Genomic DNA, 16,415 nt, shown 5'->3' with positions numbered 1-16,415 from the left:
TTTTACAACACTAGTGCGTTTCGCTGTGAATGGCATTTGCTGAGTGAAATGATAAACAAAACAGAAGGTAGCTAAATTAATAGGCAGATTTTTGCAAATCAACAAGAAACTAATTGTAATTGAAATAAGTAACAGATGTCACTCCTGGTGCAATATGAGCAGCAGTACGCAGCACTAATCGCTGAAATAACTGCACATATTGGTCGGCTACAGCAAAATGCATGTGAGTACAGGCCATGAACATATTTTCTCGAGCAATTTGATAAGCCAACGACTCGCAGCCGAGCGCAGCGAACTGTGCAACAAAATCGATGCCAGCTTTTCGGAGGCACAGGAGCTGCTCGAACAGATGGGCCTGGAGGTGCGAGAGCTAAATCCAGCGCAGCGAAGCAGCTTCAACGGAAAACTGCAAGTGGCACAGGCGGAACTGAAGCGCCTGCAAGTGGAGTACAAACAAACAAAGGACAAGTTGCGGGCACAGGCAAACGGGTTTACCACGCTCGAGCTAGGTGACAGTGGGAGCTACTACGAGGACGTAGGCATAAGCAATGATCAAAGGCAACGATTGCTGGACAATTCCGAGCGAATTGAACGCACCGGCAATCGCTTGACGGAAGGCTATCGCGTGGCTGTGGAAACGGAAGCTCTCGGCGCCCAAGTCTTGAACGGTAATACAGCTGGGCATCAGTTTTGCTTAATGCGTCCGTAATCTTGACAAACTTTTCGCACAGATTTGCATCATCAGCGCGAAACGCTGCAAGGCGCACGCGCTCGTCTAAGGGAAACGAACGCCGACATAGGACGCGCCTCCCGCACCCTTAACACAATGATGCTGCGCGCATTGCGCGAAAAGGTCGTGCTGTACGGCGTGGGCGTTTGCTTTGTGGTTGCTGTCGGCGTGAGCCTCTATTTAACATTTACCCCCACCTCCTCCGCGGCCACGTCATAGTTGCGGGCTTGAGGAGCTCGCTAATACGATTGTGGATTATGAAAAACGTTGGCGCATTCCTTGTTGAGATAATTGTTTATTTATTATTAGTTTTCATTAATTTCCATCGCGAGTTAATATATATGTATATTGAAGAAAAAGTCTTAAACTCTAACGGCTAGCACAAGCCCTACACGTCTACAAAGCTTAATTAACTATGACTTATGCCCTATTCATACATATGAGTGTTAATGTATTTAAATAAAACGTTGTTCGTTGGTTTTCGCGACTGGGCGCATACATATTAACTATATCAAAATAACTATAACATATTCGGACGTTTTAGCATTAAATTGAAGTGAATATTTACAAATAATAAAATAATCGAAACATTCGTAAGTTATACAAGTGTTTGTATCAATAAATTAAGTAAATTAGAAAAATGCATTGCTGCATTCCATTGAGTTCAGCCGAGAGCGCCAACGAATTAGCCAAACTCAATGTTTCCCAACTGCTAGCAGCTGCACGAGGAGGCCTCCTCGTTAATCTCTGTCTCGTTGACCTTGTCTATTTGAAAACTCTGCTGCTCGAGTGCCTGTAGCTCCATTTTGGATCGATTGGCCTGTACCAACTGACGTGAAATATCCTGAAACATATCCTCGATGCCCTTGCCCGTGCGACAGGATGTCTTGTAGGTAGCGCTTATCAGCGTATGGCACTGCTCACAAAATGCTTCGACTTCCTCATCGCTTACTTCTGGCTCACGACCTTCGAGGTCGCTCTTATTGCCGCATATGAAGATTTTAGCGTTCTCTGCATACGTTACAATGTCCAGCAAGTGTTGCGACAGCGAATGGAATGATGCGGCATTGTCCAAGGCAAATACCAGAATAGCACCCTCTGCAAATTTGTAGTAGGATGAAGTTACAGATGCGACGCGTTCCATGCCGCCAGTGTCCCACAGTTGCAGCTGCACAAGAAATTGATTATTCAAATCTTTATCAATGCGCAACTACAGCACAAGTTGACTAACCTTAATTTGCTTCTCGCCTACATTGTACTCGCGGTCAATGTGATCCAGGCCCAGCGTCGATTTGCGGTCTGTTTCGGTGACAAATGTGTTGTTTGTGAAGCGTCGGAACAAGGAGCTCTTGCCCACACCATAGTCGCCGCAAAGTATGACCTTTTGCTTGGGTATGCGAACCGTTGCCATGACGCTCTAGCACAGCTTTGATTTGTTAAGTAATATAATTAAATTAATTCCCACCCACACCAGCTAGACACAATGAAATATAACAACACACAGCCCAAGCAGCTGTTGCAATTGGCGTTGCCACTAAGTTCTTGGCCGGTAATTACGAGTTCGATAACAATTACGATAGCTCGATTAATAAGTGCAGTGCTAAATAACCGTTTTTTAACACATTTGCTGCTGATTAGGTTTTTCATTTTAACTGAACCCACAATTGGCTGGCTGTTGGCCTTCTCTCGCTATTATTGTTGTTGACGTGTTACGTTATTTTAAATGTGGTACAAGGGAAGTTAAATTGGATACCGTTAAGTGCAAGATTTTCAAACACCTCTATGCAGGAAGAGGACCTGGATAACGAATAATGTAAAATAAGGTGCGGTACGAAATCTCGTAAACCTAACGCAAGTTAATTAAAAAATGCAAAGCTCTTGATAACGGTTAAAAAATATAAAAAAAAACTCAACAGTTAATTAAGAAGCGGCACAAATCCCTAGAAGCTCCTGGTAAAATGTTGCCATTTAGTTTTGCAGCTAGTGCCAATAAATCGATAACGATTTCACGATTAAGTGTCTGCTGCCAAATAATCGCTTATCAATATCGCGCCTTTGACATCTGATAAGCTATTCCGTTAAAATGGAGCTGGTCGAGTTGGCGGCAGCCAAAGCACAGTTAGCTGCTGGCTTCAACGGAAGATGTCTGCTGCAATTCGTACGATCGCATTATTTCTGGTGTGTTACGCAACCTTGGCACATGGCAAGTTGTTATAGCAATCCGTAGATTACAAATCCTGGTCTGACCTATACACACAATTATACAGGCAAGGCGGGTTACGGACCCGGCGAACAGGACTGGGGCTTTGTCGACGTACGGCCAGGCGCTCACATGTTCTACTGGCTCTACTATACCACAGCCAATGTATCCAGCTACACGGAACGTCCTTTGGCTATTTGGTTGCAAGGTGGACCTGGCGCCTCTTCGACGGGCTATGGAAACTTTGAGGAGCTTGGACCTGTTGATCTTTACGGCGATTATCGCAACTGGACTTGGGTGAAGGACATGAATGTGGTTTTTATTGATAATCCTGTAGGCAGCGGCTTCAGCTATGTGGACGATACGGCCTTTTATACGGCTACAAACAAAGAAATTGCCCTGGATCTGGTTGAGTTAATGAAGGGATTCTATGCTCTACATCCGGAATTTGAGTCTGTGCCTCTGCATATCTTCTGCGAAAGCTACGGCGGAAAAATGGCACCCGAGTTCGCCCTGGAGCTGTACTATGCCAAGGAAAGAGGCGAGATTAGGAGCAATTTGGTATCGGTGGCTCTGGGTGATCCCTGGACATCGCCCATCGACTCGGTTCTCGCATGGGGACCACTTCTGCTGCAGATGGGCATCGTTGACCAGGATGGCTACGATGCCATAACGAAGGCTGCCAACTTTACAGCCGAACTGGTGGCGGAGGAGCGTTGGATACAGTCTACAGCTCAGTGGGGCAACACGCAGTGGGAGGTAATGAAGGCCTCAAAGGGCGTGGATTTCTACAATGTGCTGAAGGAAACGCGCGGTGATCGCTATCAAAGGCAGCTCATGCAGACGCTCGAGGGTAAATTTGAAAAGTGATTCAATCTCAAGTTAGATTCCATAGATAAATGTATTACAGAGCGCATGTACCGCACTGTGGTGAAGTACGACATTGATGAGGATCGGGATGCGTTGCTGGAGACACTTATGCGCGGACCCGTAGCCGAAACCCTGGGCATACCATCCGAAGTCAAATGGGGATCACAGAGTGGCAGCACCTTTGACATTCATAGAACTGATTTCATGAAGCCCGTAATACACATTGGTAAACCTTAGCTAGGAACTGCCATCATATGCAAATAGTTAATCCTTGGTTAATGCAGTTGACGAACTTCTGGACAAAACGCCGCTGAAAGTGGGCGTCTTCTCGGGCGGACTGGATCTGATCTGTGCCACGCCCGGCACCGTTAACTGGATAGACAAGATGAACTGGAGCAGAAGGGAGGAGTACTTAGCCGCGCCTCGCGTTGCAATCAGCGTGGATCGCGTTTTGGAAGGCTACGAGAAATCGGGCGGCAACTTTACCATGTTCTGGATAAACAGATCCGGGCACATGGCGCCAGCCGACAATCCCGCCGCCATGAGCCATGTCTTGCGCGAGTTTACGGGCTTTGGATAGACTTACAATTTGTAGAATGCAGCCAATAAAATGCAGAGCTCACACTCCGTAAAGTGAATTGAAACTTGACAAGCTCTTCAGAAATCAAATCAAAAAAGCAAACTTATTGAAACAGGGCTGCGATAAGCGAGCACAATCGCGACTATTAATTAAGAACTAGCTAAAATTTATGAAAGTGACAAGGTAAGTATTGGCAAAAAAAAAACTCAAATGCCATAAATAAATGTCCAAGCGTTTCACGCGTAAAGCCCATCACAGTCGTAAAGAACCGTTGACAATGTCGATCACTGGGATCAGGCGCCGCTCCCACTCCCAAGATTACAAATTCCATATGTGCGCCACACGCTTTCTTGGCTGTGGCTGAATTTGACCAGCGATCAGACGGTCGCCGCACTCCCAGCTGTACGGTCGACTTGGCTTGAGGTGCTCCAACTAGTGCAAAATGTGTCGTCTCCTAATCAGCTTTGTGGTGCTCTTAGGGGTCTGCGGGCTCGGTGCGGTGAGCGGTAAGTGGAACTCTGGTAACAAACTGACCTCAATTTGGCAGACAACCAACTGTGTTTGGACCCAATTTAAATGCCATTCAGGTGCTAATGATAGAAATTTAGTGGCACAAAAGACTAAATAGAAACGCGTTAGTCGAGCTGAACATCTTTAACTTTGTTCTTGTGCTAAGATAGTTATCTTATCACACCTGCTGCTATCAATACATAAAGGGAATACTCAAACAGATGTCTTTGAATTCACAAGAAATCAAAAGCTTTATGCTGAAGTCCTCAAATCCTCAAATCAGCCTGACCCAATATCTATTACACTTGTCTCTGCACAGCCCGCGCAGGCTATGGTCCTGGCGAGCAGGACTGGGGCTTTGTGGATGTGCGCACGGGCGCCCACATGTTCTACTGGCTATACTACACCAGCGCCAATGTATCCAGCTATACGGAACGTCCCTTGGCCATTTGGCTGCAAGGTGGACCGGGTGCCTCGTCGACGGGCTATGGCAACTTTGAGGAGCTGGGACCCTTGCAACTGGATGGCAGCTACCGGGAGTGGACCTGGGTCAAGGACATGAATGTCATATTTATTGACAATCCCGTGGGCAGTGGCTTTAGCTATGTGGATGGCTCCTCCTATTACACCACGACCAACAAGCAGATCGCTTTGGATCTGGTAGAGTTCATGAAGGGCTTCTATGCGCTGCATCCGGAGTTTAAGAAAGTTCCTTTGCACATCTTCTGTGAGAGCTACGGTGGCAAAATGGCGCCCGAGTTTGCCCTGGAGCTGTACTACTCGATACAGCGCGGCGAGATCGAGAGCAACCTGCAGTCGGTGGCCTTGGGTGATCCCTGGACATCGCCCATTGACTCAGTACTTGCGTGGGCGCCATTCCTGCTGCAGCTGGGCATTGTTGACCAGGACGGTCACGACAAGATCGAAGCTTCGGCACTGAAGACCAAACAGAATGTCGACAACGGGAAATGGACACAGGCCACATTGCAATGGAGCTCCACGCAGTCGGTGGTGCTGCGCGAATCAAAGGGCGTCGATTTCTACAATGTGGAGAAGCCCACACGCGGTGACCAGTACTTGAGGCAGCTGAGCAGCATGAGCTCGGAAGGTGAGTGTCAATTGGCCACTCTGTGTGCTAGTTCCTCAAGATACCATTCCAGAGCGCATGTACCGCACCCTGGTGCACTTCGACATTGATGAGGATCGCGATCAACTGCTCGAGGATCTGATGCGAGGACCCGTAACAACTGCGCTCAACATTACCACGGGCATTAAGTGGGGCGCCCAGAGCAGCACGACCTTCAGCAAGCTGATGGGCGACTTTATGAAGCCAGCTGTACATATTGGTACGGATTTTTAAAGTTTCTATTAAGGATTCATTTCCAACTGTGTGTATGTTTAGTTGAGGAGCTGCTCAACAATTCTACGGTCAAAGTGGGCGTCTTTTCGGGTGGCCTGGACTTGATATGCGCCACACCCGGCGCCGTCAATTGGATTGCCAACATGGAGTGGAACGACAAGAATAGCTATTTGCAGAATCCACGCGTGGGCATCAATGTGGATCGCGTGCTGGAGGGATACGAGAAGACGGCCGGCAATTTCAGCATGTTCTGGGTGAACCGGGCCGGACATATGGTGCCTGCTGACAATCCCGCAGCCATGTCATATATTCTGCAGCACTATACAAACTTTGGCTAGGGGGAACATTAGCCAAAAATGTACCACAAATAAAACAAAGATTAAAGATTAGGCATTCAATTAATTTATGTCGGAGTAACTTTAGAGTAGTGTGCATTTGCATAAATAGATGTGTAAATATGTGTTTTGCGAAAATGCGCCGCGCTGCGATCAAATTTAAACCCAATCGCATGTATCTCAAGTTCGTGCTGCCATCTACAAAGTTCTCGCATGCGCAGTTGAAGAAGAGAGCAATTGGCAGTGAAATGAAAATAACAACCCTCTCTCCGTAAAACGGCCTTACAAATGTGTGGCTGTGTGTGTGTGTGTGCTGCCATTATCTGATGTTCTCGCACTCACTCACACGCACACACACAAGTTAAAGTTGCGCGCTGCTTGGGCTTATCACGAAGCTCTCCGCCGGCGCAGAAAAGTGCTCTCAATGCGCATTCGCGCTCACAGAAACATAGAAAACCAGAATGAAAACGGCAGCCGCTGGCAGCGGGTGGGCAGCTATTTTTATATATACGCTGTTCTAGTCGGGAAAAATTGAAAGCAATCGCACACGTGTGCGTATGCGTGTGCTGCGCATTGTAATAGCAATAACAAAATATTTAAAGTGAATTGCAAAAAAATGTAGCAAAAAGTGCACTAAAAGCGCAACAAGAGAGACAAAAGAAAGAAAAACAAAAATCAAGAACGGTCGACGTTTAGTTGCTGTCAACGCGCATAATCGTAGCCATCGCACACGTACACACTCACACACACACACAACACACTCACGCACAGGTGCTATATGTATGTGTGCACATAACAGGGTCGTGTGTAAGAGAGAGAGCTAGGGGAACAGGGCGCAGGGCACAGGGTGAGTTCGCGCAACAAACAAACAACAATACAAAGAACAACAGCAAGCAATAACATTTCTCTGTTATGCCTCAGGCGTAATTTTAATAAATTTACTAGGAATAAATCAATCGTGAATATAGCAATGCGTGTGCGCGACAAACGCAAGCAGCAAAAGGAGCAAAAGGCTCCTAAAAGCAGCGATAAACAAAAGGTAAACAATTGTTTTTGTTTGTGCGCTCCCAGCACTGTTCATGATTTCATCATTGCAGCCAACGGATGTCGAACCAAAGCCCGAAACATCTAGCAAATCAACAACAGCAGCAACAACTAAAACTACAACAACAACAAACACAACGGCAACAACAACATCGCAGCAGCCGCCCACATTACCTGCAACTGAGAAGGTTGCGTTCGACAATCGCATCAAGCGCAAAAATGTGTTGGCCCTAAACGAAAAGGTGGCAGCTCTGCGCGAATACGATCGCCAGCCGGTGTACAAGCACGTGGGCCGCCTGTTTAACTGTAGTCCGGATCAGATAAAGCGCATTGTACAGCAGAAGGATGAGATATTGCGCGCCTGGGAGCAACGGACGAGGCGTAGCCAGGATGCCAAGACGCAGGAGCTGAAGGTGGTGCGAGTGTCCATGTTGGGCAAAGCCGTATACGACTGGATACGGCGCATGATGTACTACAAGGACTTCATCATATCGGACGGACTGATACAGAAAATGGCGCTGCAGTTCAAGAGCTCGATGGGATTGACCAATTTCTTTCCGCATCAGGAGTGGTGCGACAAGTTCCGCACCACCTACAACATTCAGCACAACGACACCAAGCTGCTGAAGATTGGCTACACGCAAAGCTATTCGGTGCAGATCAATGATATTGCCAAGGATGTCATGTCCCAGTGCACGCCAGCAGCAGTTGCAGCGGCTGCAGCTGACCCTGTGGAGGATGACGACGAGGAGGACATCAGTTTGGCCACCATCAGCGGCAGCAGTCATGTGGACGAAGATGATGCTGACGTCGATATCGATGGACGCGGCGACATCAGCGATCCCGAGGTGGATCAGCATCTAGATGTAAAACCCTCGCTCAGCGAGCTCAGTGCGCGCGTTCTGCAGCCCCTGCCGCAATTGGTGCGGTTGCCACAGGTGCCGCCGGGCACCTCGCAAAAGGTGCTGCTGGCAACGCCCATTCTGCCACCTGGTGCCACGGCTGGCGGTGCACAGACTATGACAATCATACCGCTGGCCACGCTGGCGCAGAGCATTACACAGCGACCGGCGGTGCAAGCGAAGGTAATGCCACCGCCCATGTTGGATATTAAACAGGAGATCAAAACGGAGCCCAAAGACCGGGAAGAGCTGCAGCAGGAGGAGGAGCAGCAGAAGACGGAGGAAAGCGACAAGGAGAAGCTAGCCGATGAGCAGACAGCGGTGGTGCGCATCAAGGAGGAACTGGACAGCGATGGCGAATACCTCGGGGATGATGACGACGACAATGGTGGCCGTTCCAGCGTTACCTCGTTGGCCGAAATTCTGGCCGCCAATGTGGACGATGAGAAGCAGTACATTGAGCAGACACGCGCCCTGCGCCAGCGAAAACGCAGTCGCAGTCCAGCCCAAGATCTGGCCATACCCATGATCACATTGCCGCCCATGCCCACGCTAACCAAGGCGCCAGCACAGACGCCGCCGCCAAAGCGTCCGCGGCAGCCCGACGACAACAACAATGCGGGCAGCGGCCAATCGATTATCGGCAGCGCCGAGGCGCGCAAGTACCTGAAGCTATTGGAGGAGTTTGCCATGTCGCAGAAAAACTCTCGACTGATTGAATTAATAACGCGCGCCGACGAAGTCATGCGGGAGCTGGAATAAGTGTATAAGTGTACGGATAGCATGTCTAGCTTGTAGCACATCTCGAAGATGCAATTGGATGCAATCATAGAATACTTGTATATTTATAATTTGTACTTTTACCAAATACAACAAACCAAATGTAGCACCTAAACACACACCTCGCCCAGCTCATGTGTATTGTGTTGTCGGTCTGCCAGCTCCTCCTCCTCCTCATGCAATTGTGCGTGTGCCTGGGCCACATTAAAATAAGTCCAAATATATGTGCTGTCTCTTAGTGCGCATGTCTGCCCTTAGTTGGTGGCCGCCGCTGTTGTCGTCGACGACGAGGTTGCCACTCTCTGGCGTTCGCTCACTGCGCCGTTGTGTGCTCACAGTTTGTGTGCATGTGTATGTGTGTGTGTGTGACTGTGCGGTGGGTGGCAATGCACGCAACTGCCGCACACAGGGTGGCATGGTAAATAATTTGCCAAAATACAAATGTTAATTAGCAGTAATTCCATTTGCACAGTGATTAAATATGCATGTGTACATACACACATACGATGTGTATATATGCATATGGATTTTAATAAGTACATTAATTAGCAAAAATAAACATTGTACATTACTCATGCATGCTCAGATTACAGTAAGATATACAACTGGCATCAGGCTTAGCCTGATGTACTTAAGTGCAATTGGGTTTGTTTGATGTGCCAAGTTAGTGCGTGTTAATTCATAGCCGGCATTAAATGCCATTCAAATCAACCTTTTGTTTGTTTCCTAGTGCGCATGTCTGCCCTTAGCTGCAGACTTAACCTGGGCGGGCTGCTGCTCTCCGCGCCGCATGTAACTGCTGCTCACCAACACATTCTCGCCTTGCATTCTTCATACGTACCTATGTAAATATATATGTATGTGTGTTTTAACTGGCGACTGGGCCTTGCGGCACAGGGTGTTATTGGTTATGACAAGTGAATTTCCTAAACATTCAAAAAACCAAACTTTCCATATAAAATAGAATGCCGTTAATTATTTGATATATGTATTTATATTCGTGCATTATATATGTATATCACATATGTATGTACCCTAATACATTCATATGTACGCGTCAATGTACATACACACACTAATGCATATTTACGAACGTCTGTTGATTGATGGAGACTTTACCTACACGCAAACAAAAATACATACACACGAAAACAAACGCGAAAGCAAAGTAACGCACACATACATTTTGACACACAGACACGAAACTAATCAATCAATCAATCGACAGCAAGCAACGCTCACACAGGCACACATCCACCGTCGTCGTCAGTCTGTGATTGGCGTTGCCACGAGGAGGTCGTCCAAGCATGTATATATGCATAAATGCATAAAATACGTATATAAAACATTAAGGAGTAAGTAAATAAGGAAAATTCAAAACAAAGTATACATGCTCTGTTTGTTTTATCATATTAATATCATAAACTTTTTATAGTTTGCGCAAAACTTGAATCTCTGTTAAATAACAGAGCTCTGTTATACCACATAACGTGAAGTTGGCTGCACGGAATGTCAGGGTTGCTAGATCGTTTCATTGCTAATAAGCGACAGTTTTGGCGCGAGTTTTTGAAGCTCTATGAGGAAATGCCGGAGCTTTGGGATGTGCGCCATCCGGATTATAGAAATAAAGAATTAAGGAACCAATCATACGATATTCTACATAATAAGTTAAAAGTGATTCAGCCAAATGCATCGAAGACAGATGTTGGACGTCGTATCAACATTTTTCGTACAAACTATAGACGGGAACAGATGCGCATTTGGAGACAGCAAGATTTGGGACTGCATTCTGAATTGTGCAAGCCCGTATTATGGTTCTACGATAATATGAGCTTTCTGCTCACCCAAGAGTCTTTCCAGCGTAGAGCCAGGAAAACGCGCTGTAAGCCCGGCGTTAAAGGAAAGTCAATGTCAGACTTTAGATTCGATGTAAGTTTGCATTACGATTTATATGTGTGTTACCCTACTGACCAGTCACCTTATGAAGGCTATGATGGATCCATTGGACACAGGCTCGACAATAACAGCTTTACCAAAATTAACAAACAGCTCCGATACGACAGCAGCAGAGTTTACCGAAAGCTTGCTGCTCAGCCCGAAGATCGAAATATTTGAAAATGAACTGGATGCAATGGATACCGAGGGAATAGTGCCAAATGATGCCATCAAGGCAGATAATGCCGATACCAGCGCTTCAGAATTCAATGAGCCAGCCAGCTCTACATCAACCACATTGACTGTTATGAAGAGCTCCGCGTCCCAGCAGTCAAATGTACCTTTAAGCGATGCCTCCGAAACACTTGCCAAATCCTGGGCTATTCAGTATGAGGAGATGGCGCCGACACAGCGTATTCTGGCACGAAAAGCCATCGCGGACATCCTATTCGAGGGCTGCATGGGAAATTTACGTGTTAATCGCGGCGAATCGCGCTTAACCGTGGATAATTATTTGTAAACATACTCTGACTGCAGTTTGTATTGTGCATAACTGAAACTATTTGTTAATATTTTATAAAAGAGGAAAAGTCTTATTGTAAAGCTTGTCCATGATCTTAATGCTTTTCGACTATAAATGCATGACGAAAATTTTCTAAACCAAAGAACTTATTAAGCTGTCATCAAATTTGTTGCAGATGTCACAGTTTTCAAGTTGTACGTTAACTTCTGTGAAATCCTGGCCTCTAATAAAAAGCGAAATGAAAAATCTTAATTAGCGATATGTGCGTGTGTGTGTGTGTGTGTGTGCGCGCTGTAAAAGCAGCAGCTGTGTTGGCCACCCGTTCCTCAAGCGGGCTGCCGCCCATCCGGTGATGCACTTAACGCGTTTGCAAATGATTTGAGCAGCTGTTGCCACTGCACCTGTGCCTGTCTTAATGCCGCCTGCTTTACCATTTAACGTGTAATTTTGCTGGCCCAACCGCATGGAAAAATTCAAATCACTGTGACTGGGTGCTGTAGCTGTACCCGAGAGAGCTGTCTCAGTGCAGGACTGGGGCTGGGTCTAAGCCGTTGTAGCATTTTGCACCTGTCGTCCTACGCATGTGAAAATCAAGCGCAGCTTTAATTGATACAACAACAGCTACAACTGCAGCAGGCGAACAAGGGGCCAAAACAGGGCGAAGCTTCTCTCTAGTTGCACGTGTTTCAAACTGGGACTAGGGCTAGGACTGGGCTGGTGCGGCAACTAGTCGCGGCAAAAATGTTGTAAAAAATGCGTTGAGCTGCGCAGCTGCTAGGCTGAGGTTGGGGCTGACTCTATGCTTGGGGGAAAAGTGAGCCCTTGAGATCAACAACTACAACAACAACAACAACAACAACAACAACAACAACAACAGCAGCAATAACAGCAACAACACATGGCAAAGTTTTCAGCCTTAAATGGGCATTGAAATTAAATGCAGCTGCTTTAATGACGCTGCTGGTTGCACTTGGGCTGCGTATCAAAATGGCCTAAACAAATCTGGGAATATGGCACAGAGACTTTTGGAGCGGCTGGCTGGCTGGCTGGCTGGCTGGTTGGCTGGTTGGTGGGCGTTGCATGTGGCAGTTGTTGCCTGGGCGTGGCGCCACAAAATGAAATGCATACAAGCGACTGCGCCGGTGGCCGCCGCCTCGCTCTCAACGTGGTGGGCGCCAGTTAACAAAGAAAACAATAACAACAACATCAGCAGCAGCAACAACAGCAGCAACAATAACAATGCAACAGCAACAACAACAACAACGATAGCAACTTTTGCCTTTTTGGGACGTTTAATGGGAGTTGCCGTTGCCTTTTTTGGTGCAACGAAATCAAGAAACAAAAATCTTTTATCGCAACTTGATGCTGCTGTTGTTGCTGTTGCTGTTGTTGTTGGAGTTTGTGTTGTTGCTGCTGTTGCACTGATGATGATGTTGTTTGCTCAAGTTAACGTATTACGTATATAAAAATAAATTCGTTTTATGCGCGATTTGGAATGCAATGCAGAACCCAAAAAGCAAAAGACTTAGGCAACAAACTCATTTCAACTGCAGCCAATGATGATGGGCAATTTGATGTCCGGGCCTGATCCGTAGAACCCTTGTGGCACGACTGCACAACCGCTCATAAGGCGCCCATCAGCAGCCATAAAACTGGCCGAACACTGCAATTGTGGGTCTACATTTTGTGCGCTCTAAACGGCCGCTTGGCCAGAGGTCAATGGCGATGCTACCAGGTTGTAGAATTGATTGCAAACTTAATGAGAAATTTCCAATTTGTATTGGCAGCTAGCTCACAGCTAGCCAGCTGGGCGCAGTGCAGCTCAAGTTGTCTGCAATCTGTGTAAACAAGCCACAATAAACATCCAGCGATAAACAATAACAAATTGCGTTTCCCACACGCGGCACGCGTCACCAACAACAAACCAACCCCCAGTTTTATTGCACGCTCAGGTGCAGAGCGCGCTTCAGCCGCGTATTAAGGGTGAGATTCGAGGACCCACGATTTGCAGCCGCTTCACAGCGATACGAAAAATCACACGAGAACTTGTGCAGTTGTTGGGAACGCGCCTGGGAACGCAATGGCATCGAGGGCCAGGGTGAGCCCGTCGCCGACATGTGAACTGTCGCCGGCCGAGGCTTGGTTAGGTGGGAGGGGTTAAATTGCTGGCCATCCGCTAATGAGACTGAGACTGGGACTGGGAATCAAAAACACGCACGCTGCCCGCTCTGGAACGGAATGTGGGCGCTCAGACGCGGCCGTTCGGCGTGACGAATAATGTGAGAATGAGAACTTTATTAAAAACACTCTTGCGCTGCGATTTGTGGGTATTATGACCAGCACAAAGGCGCGAGGTATACCTCACAATGAAGTATTATCTTTTTATTAGGCGCTCCCAACCACGGCAGAGTACCCTAGGATCACAAAATGAGATTCATTCATTTTATGGATATAAGCTTGAGAAAATCGAGGCTGTATTTAACATTATTTCTTTATATTTTCACATGCATGAGTTGTTGGCATATCTTTGTCCAAGTACAGGGTATCGTTTAGCCTGCCCTTTCGCGCATTTCATTTGCCGAAAATTCTCAGTCGTTGCACATTTAGAGAATTCTGAAAATCGCTGAAATGCTTTTCACACGGACAGCTGTGTGAAAGAGCTCAACGTGGGACTGTGAAAACTGAAAACGAAGAGGAAACGAGCAGAACTTTTGAACGGACACACACACACTCGCACACACTCACGCAGACACCTGTATATGGGTCACTGCGTGTGTGTATGTTAATGAATTGGGCAACCATTTTGGGCTGCTGCTGCTTCTGCTGCTGCTAAACGGGCATTACAATTAAAATGAAAGCATAAGCCCCATAAAAGTTGACAAGCTGATCGCACAATTTGGCAGCAGCTGGAAATTTAGCCAGAGCTCGGGAAACAAAAAAAAAAAAAAAAAAAACGTATGCGTTAATTAACAAAAAAGGATACGGCGCCTTTTGATTTTTTGGGCGAAACTTTTATGGCCAATTCAGCCAGTCAGAAGGAATACTAAAATACAAAAATAAAAAAAAGTAGTAAGGCAAAGGCAAAGGTTGGCTTTATTTTATGGGCCGGCGACACCTTTTAAGAGCGCCAATCGAATCAATGTTTTAACACGAGAATACCATTTCCAAAACGGGCTCATTAAGCACAGCCGAATAGCCTGGATGCCAACAAAAAAAAAAAAAAATTGAAGAAATATAATAATAATAAAGAAAAACAAAAAAACATATATAAAAAGGATTGCTCCGAATTCTACGAATGCTGAAATTTTGTGCGGCAGCTGCAAAAAGGAATTGAAATTGGAATTGGAATTCATATTCATTTGATTTCACAATGCTGCGAAAGTGAAACCAAGCGGCAGCAGGCAAAAGAGCCAGGTGAATGGGCATCAACAAAATGCCCGTTGCCCAAACTGACACACATCTCTTTTTTTTTCTTTTTTATTGGTTAATGTTTGGGGCGCAGGGCGCAGCAATGCAGAAGCGGAGTATAACTTTGACAAGCAGCGCTGGACAAGTTTTGGCAATTTGAAAATCTCTGCGCTAATTACCAACGCGGACAAGAAGGCAGGCAGCAGCTGCGATCGTCTGGCTGCCTAATTGAACTCATCAATTTGGGACCTAATGAAGTGGCTGGCAGTGGAGCAGCGGTCATCTTGGCCAAACCCAGTCGAAACTGTCGCCTTGCATTTTCAGGTCCAGAGCAACTGCAATGCATGAGCCGTGCTACGCTTTTCGAGCTGATTGTCGTGGCCTGATAACGGCGCATAAAACACAAAACGCCAAGTGCTTCCTGCACAGCAGCCGCAGCAGAAGTGGAAGCAGCGTCTGCTACTGGCTGCTGGCGGCCATTTAATTAGCGGGTTAATTGGCCGTGAGGCGGCATTGCCGCCAACCACATTTTGCATGCGGCGGCCCGGCAACTTCATTAATAACTTGACTACGGCAGCAGCTCCATCCACCAGCTCCGGCAGCTTCATCCAGCAGCAGCAGCATTTGTCATAGACAAAGACCCGTTTGGCCAGTCGCTATCGATGCGACCAATGACAAATGATATGTTGACAGCGTCGCAGCATCGGCAGTTGCTAAATTTTGACACTGCCTTATCGGAGCTGCGATTGCGCCTGGTCAACGGCAATGCGAGACGCATCTGCCAGATGCTCATTGCAAAATATTGTGAAATTGCGATAGCCGTGCGGACGATACAGACGGTACAGTGCACATCCCCACAGTGGACAACTGCCAGTAGCAGCAGCAATAATTCACTGCTATCTGCATCAGTGAAGGTCTTTAAGTGCCCTTTAAGTAGCTGACTCTTAAAGCTGTCCAGCATCGATCATCATTGATGCAATTTATCAACAGCATAAGCATTTAGGCGGGGCTCGGCTACCGGGGTGGGGGAAATCTCTTAAAAAGTGACTTGACAGAAGAGAAGACACTGAGGATTAAGTATTATAATATGATTTATTCCTAGTCGCATTTTAAATAAAGATTTAAATAAAGCACAACATATTTTTATAAATATAGTCATATGTTTTTCTGTATGTCTTGTATTTTGATGAATCCCTAATTTTTTAATTTAATTTTCATTTAATATCAAATTATCTACT

The 16,415-nt window shown here is 46.5% G+C and overlaps 6 protein-coding genes across 7 annotated transcripts; 5 read left to right on the top strand and 1 right to left on the bottom strand.

Moving 5' to 3' along the window:
- Positions 1 to 48: 48 nt before the first annotated feature.
- LOC115769827 (vesicle transport through interaction with t-SNAREs homolog 1A) lies at positions 49 to 1,393 on the top strand. Its single transcript, XM_030714801.1, has 3 exons — positions 49 to 223; positions 282 to 668; positions 732 to 1,393. The coding sequence occupies exons 1-3, from the start codon at positions 136 to 138 to the stop codon at positions 947 to 949; spliced, it is 693 nt and encodes a 230-aa protein (XP_030570661.1). The 5' UTR covers positions 49 to 135; the 3' UTR covers positions 950 to 1,393.
- A 27-nt stretch (positions 1,394 to 1,420) lies between these two features.
- Positions 1,421 to 2,230, bottom strand: LOC115769828 (ras-related protein Rab-14). Its single transcript, XM_030714802.1, has 2 exons — positions 1,962 to 2,230; positions 1,421 to 1,898 (listed from the first exon to the last, which is right to left on the bottom strand). The coding sequence occupies exons 1-2, from the start codon at positions 2,139 to 2,141 to the stop codon at positions 1,443 to 1,445; spliced, it is 636 nt and encodes a 211-aa protein (XP_030570662.1). The 5' UTR covers positions 2,142 to 2,230; the 3' UTR covers positions 1,421 to 1,442.
- Positions 2,231 to 2,859: 629 nt separating this feature from the next.
- LOC115769670 (retinoid-inducible serine carboxypeptidase) lies at positions 2,860 to 4,448 on the top strand. The gene is made up of 4 exons (XM_030714585.1): positions 2,860 to 2,933; positions 2,998 to 3,783; positions 3,841 to 4,026; positions 4,085 to 4,448. The coding sequence occupies exons 1-4, from the start codon at positions 2,873 to 2,875 to the stop codon at positions 4,378 to 4,380; spliced, it is 1,329 nt and encodes a 442-aa protein (XP_030570445.1). The 5' UTR covers positions 2,860 to 2,872; the 3' UTR covers positions 4,381 to 4,448.
- Positions 4,449 to 4,775: 327 nt separating this feature from the next.
- On the top strand, positions 4,776 to 6,627 carry LOC115769682 (retinoid-inducible serine carboxypeptidase). Its single transcript, XM_030714601.1, has 4 exons — positions 4,776 to 4,886; positions 5,210 to 5,998; positions 6,051 to 6,236; positions 6,293 to 6,627. The coding sequence occupies exons 1-4, from the start codon at positions 4,823 to 4,825 to the stop codon at positions 6,586 to 6,588; spliced, it is 1,335 nt and encodes a 444-aa protein (XP_030570461.1). The 5' UTR covers positions 4,776 to 4,822; the 3' UTR covers positions 6,589 to 6,627.
- Positions 6,628 to 7,171: 544 nt separating this feature from the next.
- On the top strand, positions 7,172 to 9,416 carry LOC115769619. 2 transcript variants are annotated; one of them, XM_030714516.1, is made up of 3 exons: positions 7,172 to 7,432; positions 7,507 to 7,624; positions 7,683 to 9,416. In XM_030714516.1, the coding sequence occupies exons 2-3, from the start codon at positions 7,556 to 7,558 to the stop codon at positions 9,291 to 9,293; spliced, it is 1,680 nt and encodes a 559-aa protein (XP_030570376.1). In that variant the 5' UTR covers positions 7,172 to 7,432; positions 7,507 to 7,555; the 3' UTR covers positions 9,294 to 9,416. The 2 variants fall into 2 exon arrangements, with proteins under 2 accessions (XP_030570376.1, XP_030570377.1); XM_030714517.1 differs by having other exon boundaries at positions 7,172 to 7,624.
- A 1,169-nt stretch (positions 9,417 to 10,585) lies between these two features.
- Positions 10,586 to 11,985, top strand: LOC115769694. The gene is made up of 3 exons (XM_030714617.1): positions 10,586 to 10,666; positions 10,747 to 11,240; positions 11,299 to 11,985. Exons 2-3 carry the CDS (start codon positions 10,821 to 10,823, stop codon positions 11,764 to 11,766), a joined length of 888 nt encoding a protein of 295 aa, XP_030570477.1. The 5' UTR covers positions 10,586 to 10,666; positions 10,747 to 10,820; the 3' UTR covers positions 11,767 to 11,985.
- The last annotated feature ends 4,430 nt before the right edge of the window (positions 11,986 to 16,415 follow it).

The sequence above is a fragment of the Drosophila novamexicana genome, unplaced genomic scaffold (genome assembly GCF_003285875.2).
Source record: "Drosophila novamexicana strain 15010-1031.04,08,12 unplaced genomic scaffold, DnovRS2.1 tig00004554-arrow-pilon, whole genome shotgun sequence".
Lineage (NCBI taxonomy): Eukaryota > Metazoa > Arthropoda > Insecta > Diptera > Drosophilidae > Drosophila > Drosophila novamexicana.
This window is presented reverse-complemented; position numbering and strand designations above follow the sequence as displayed.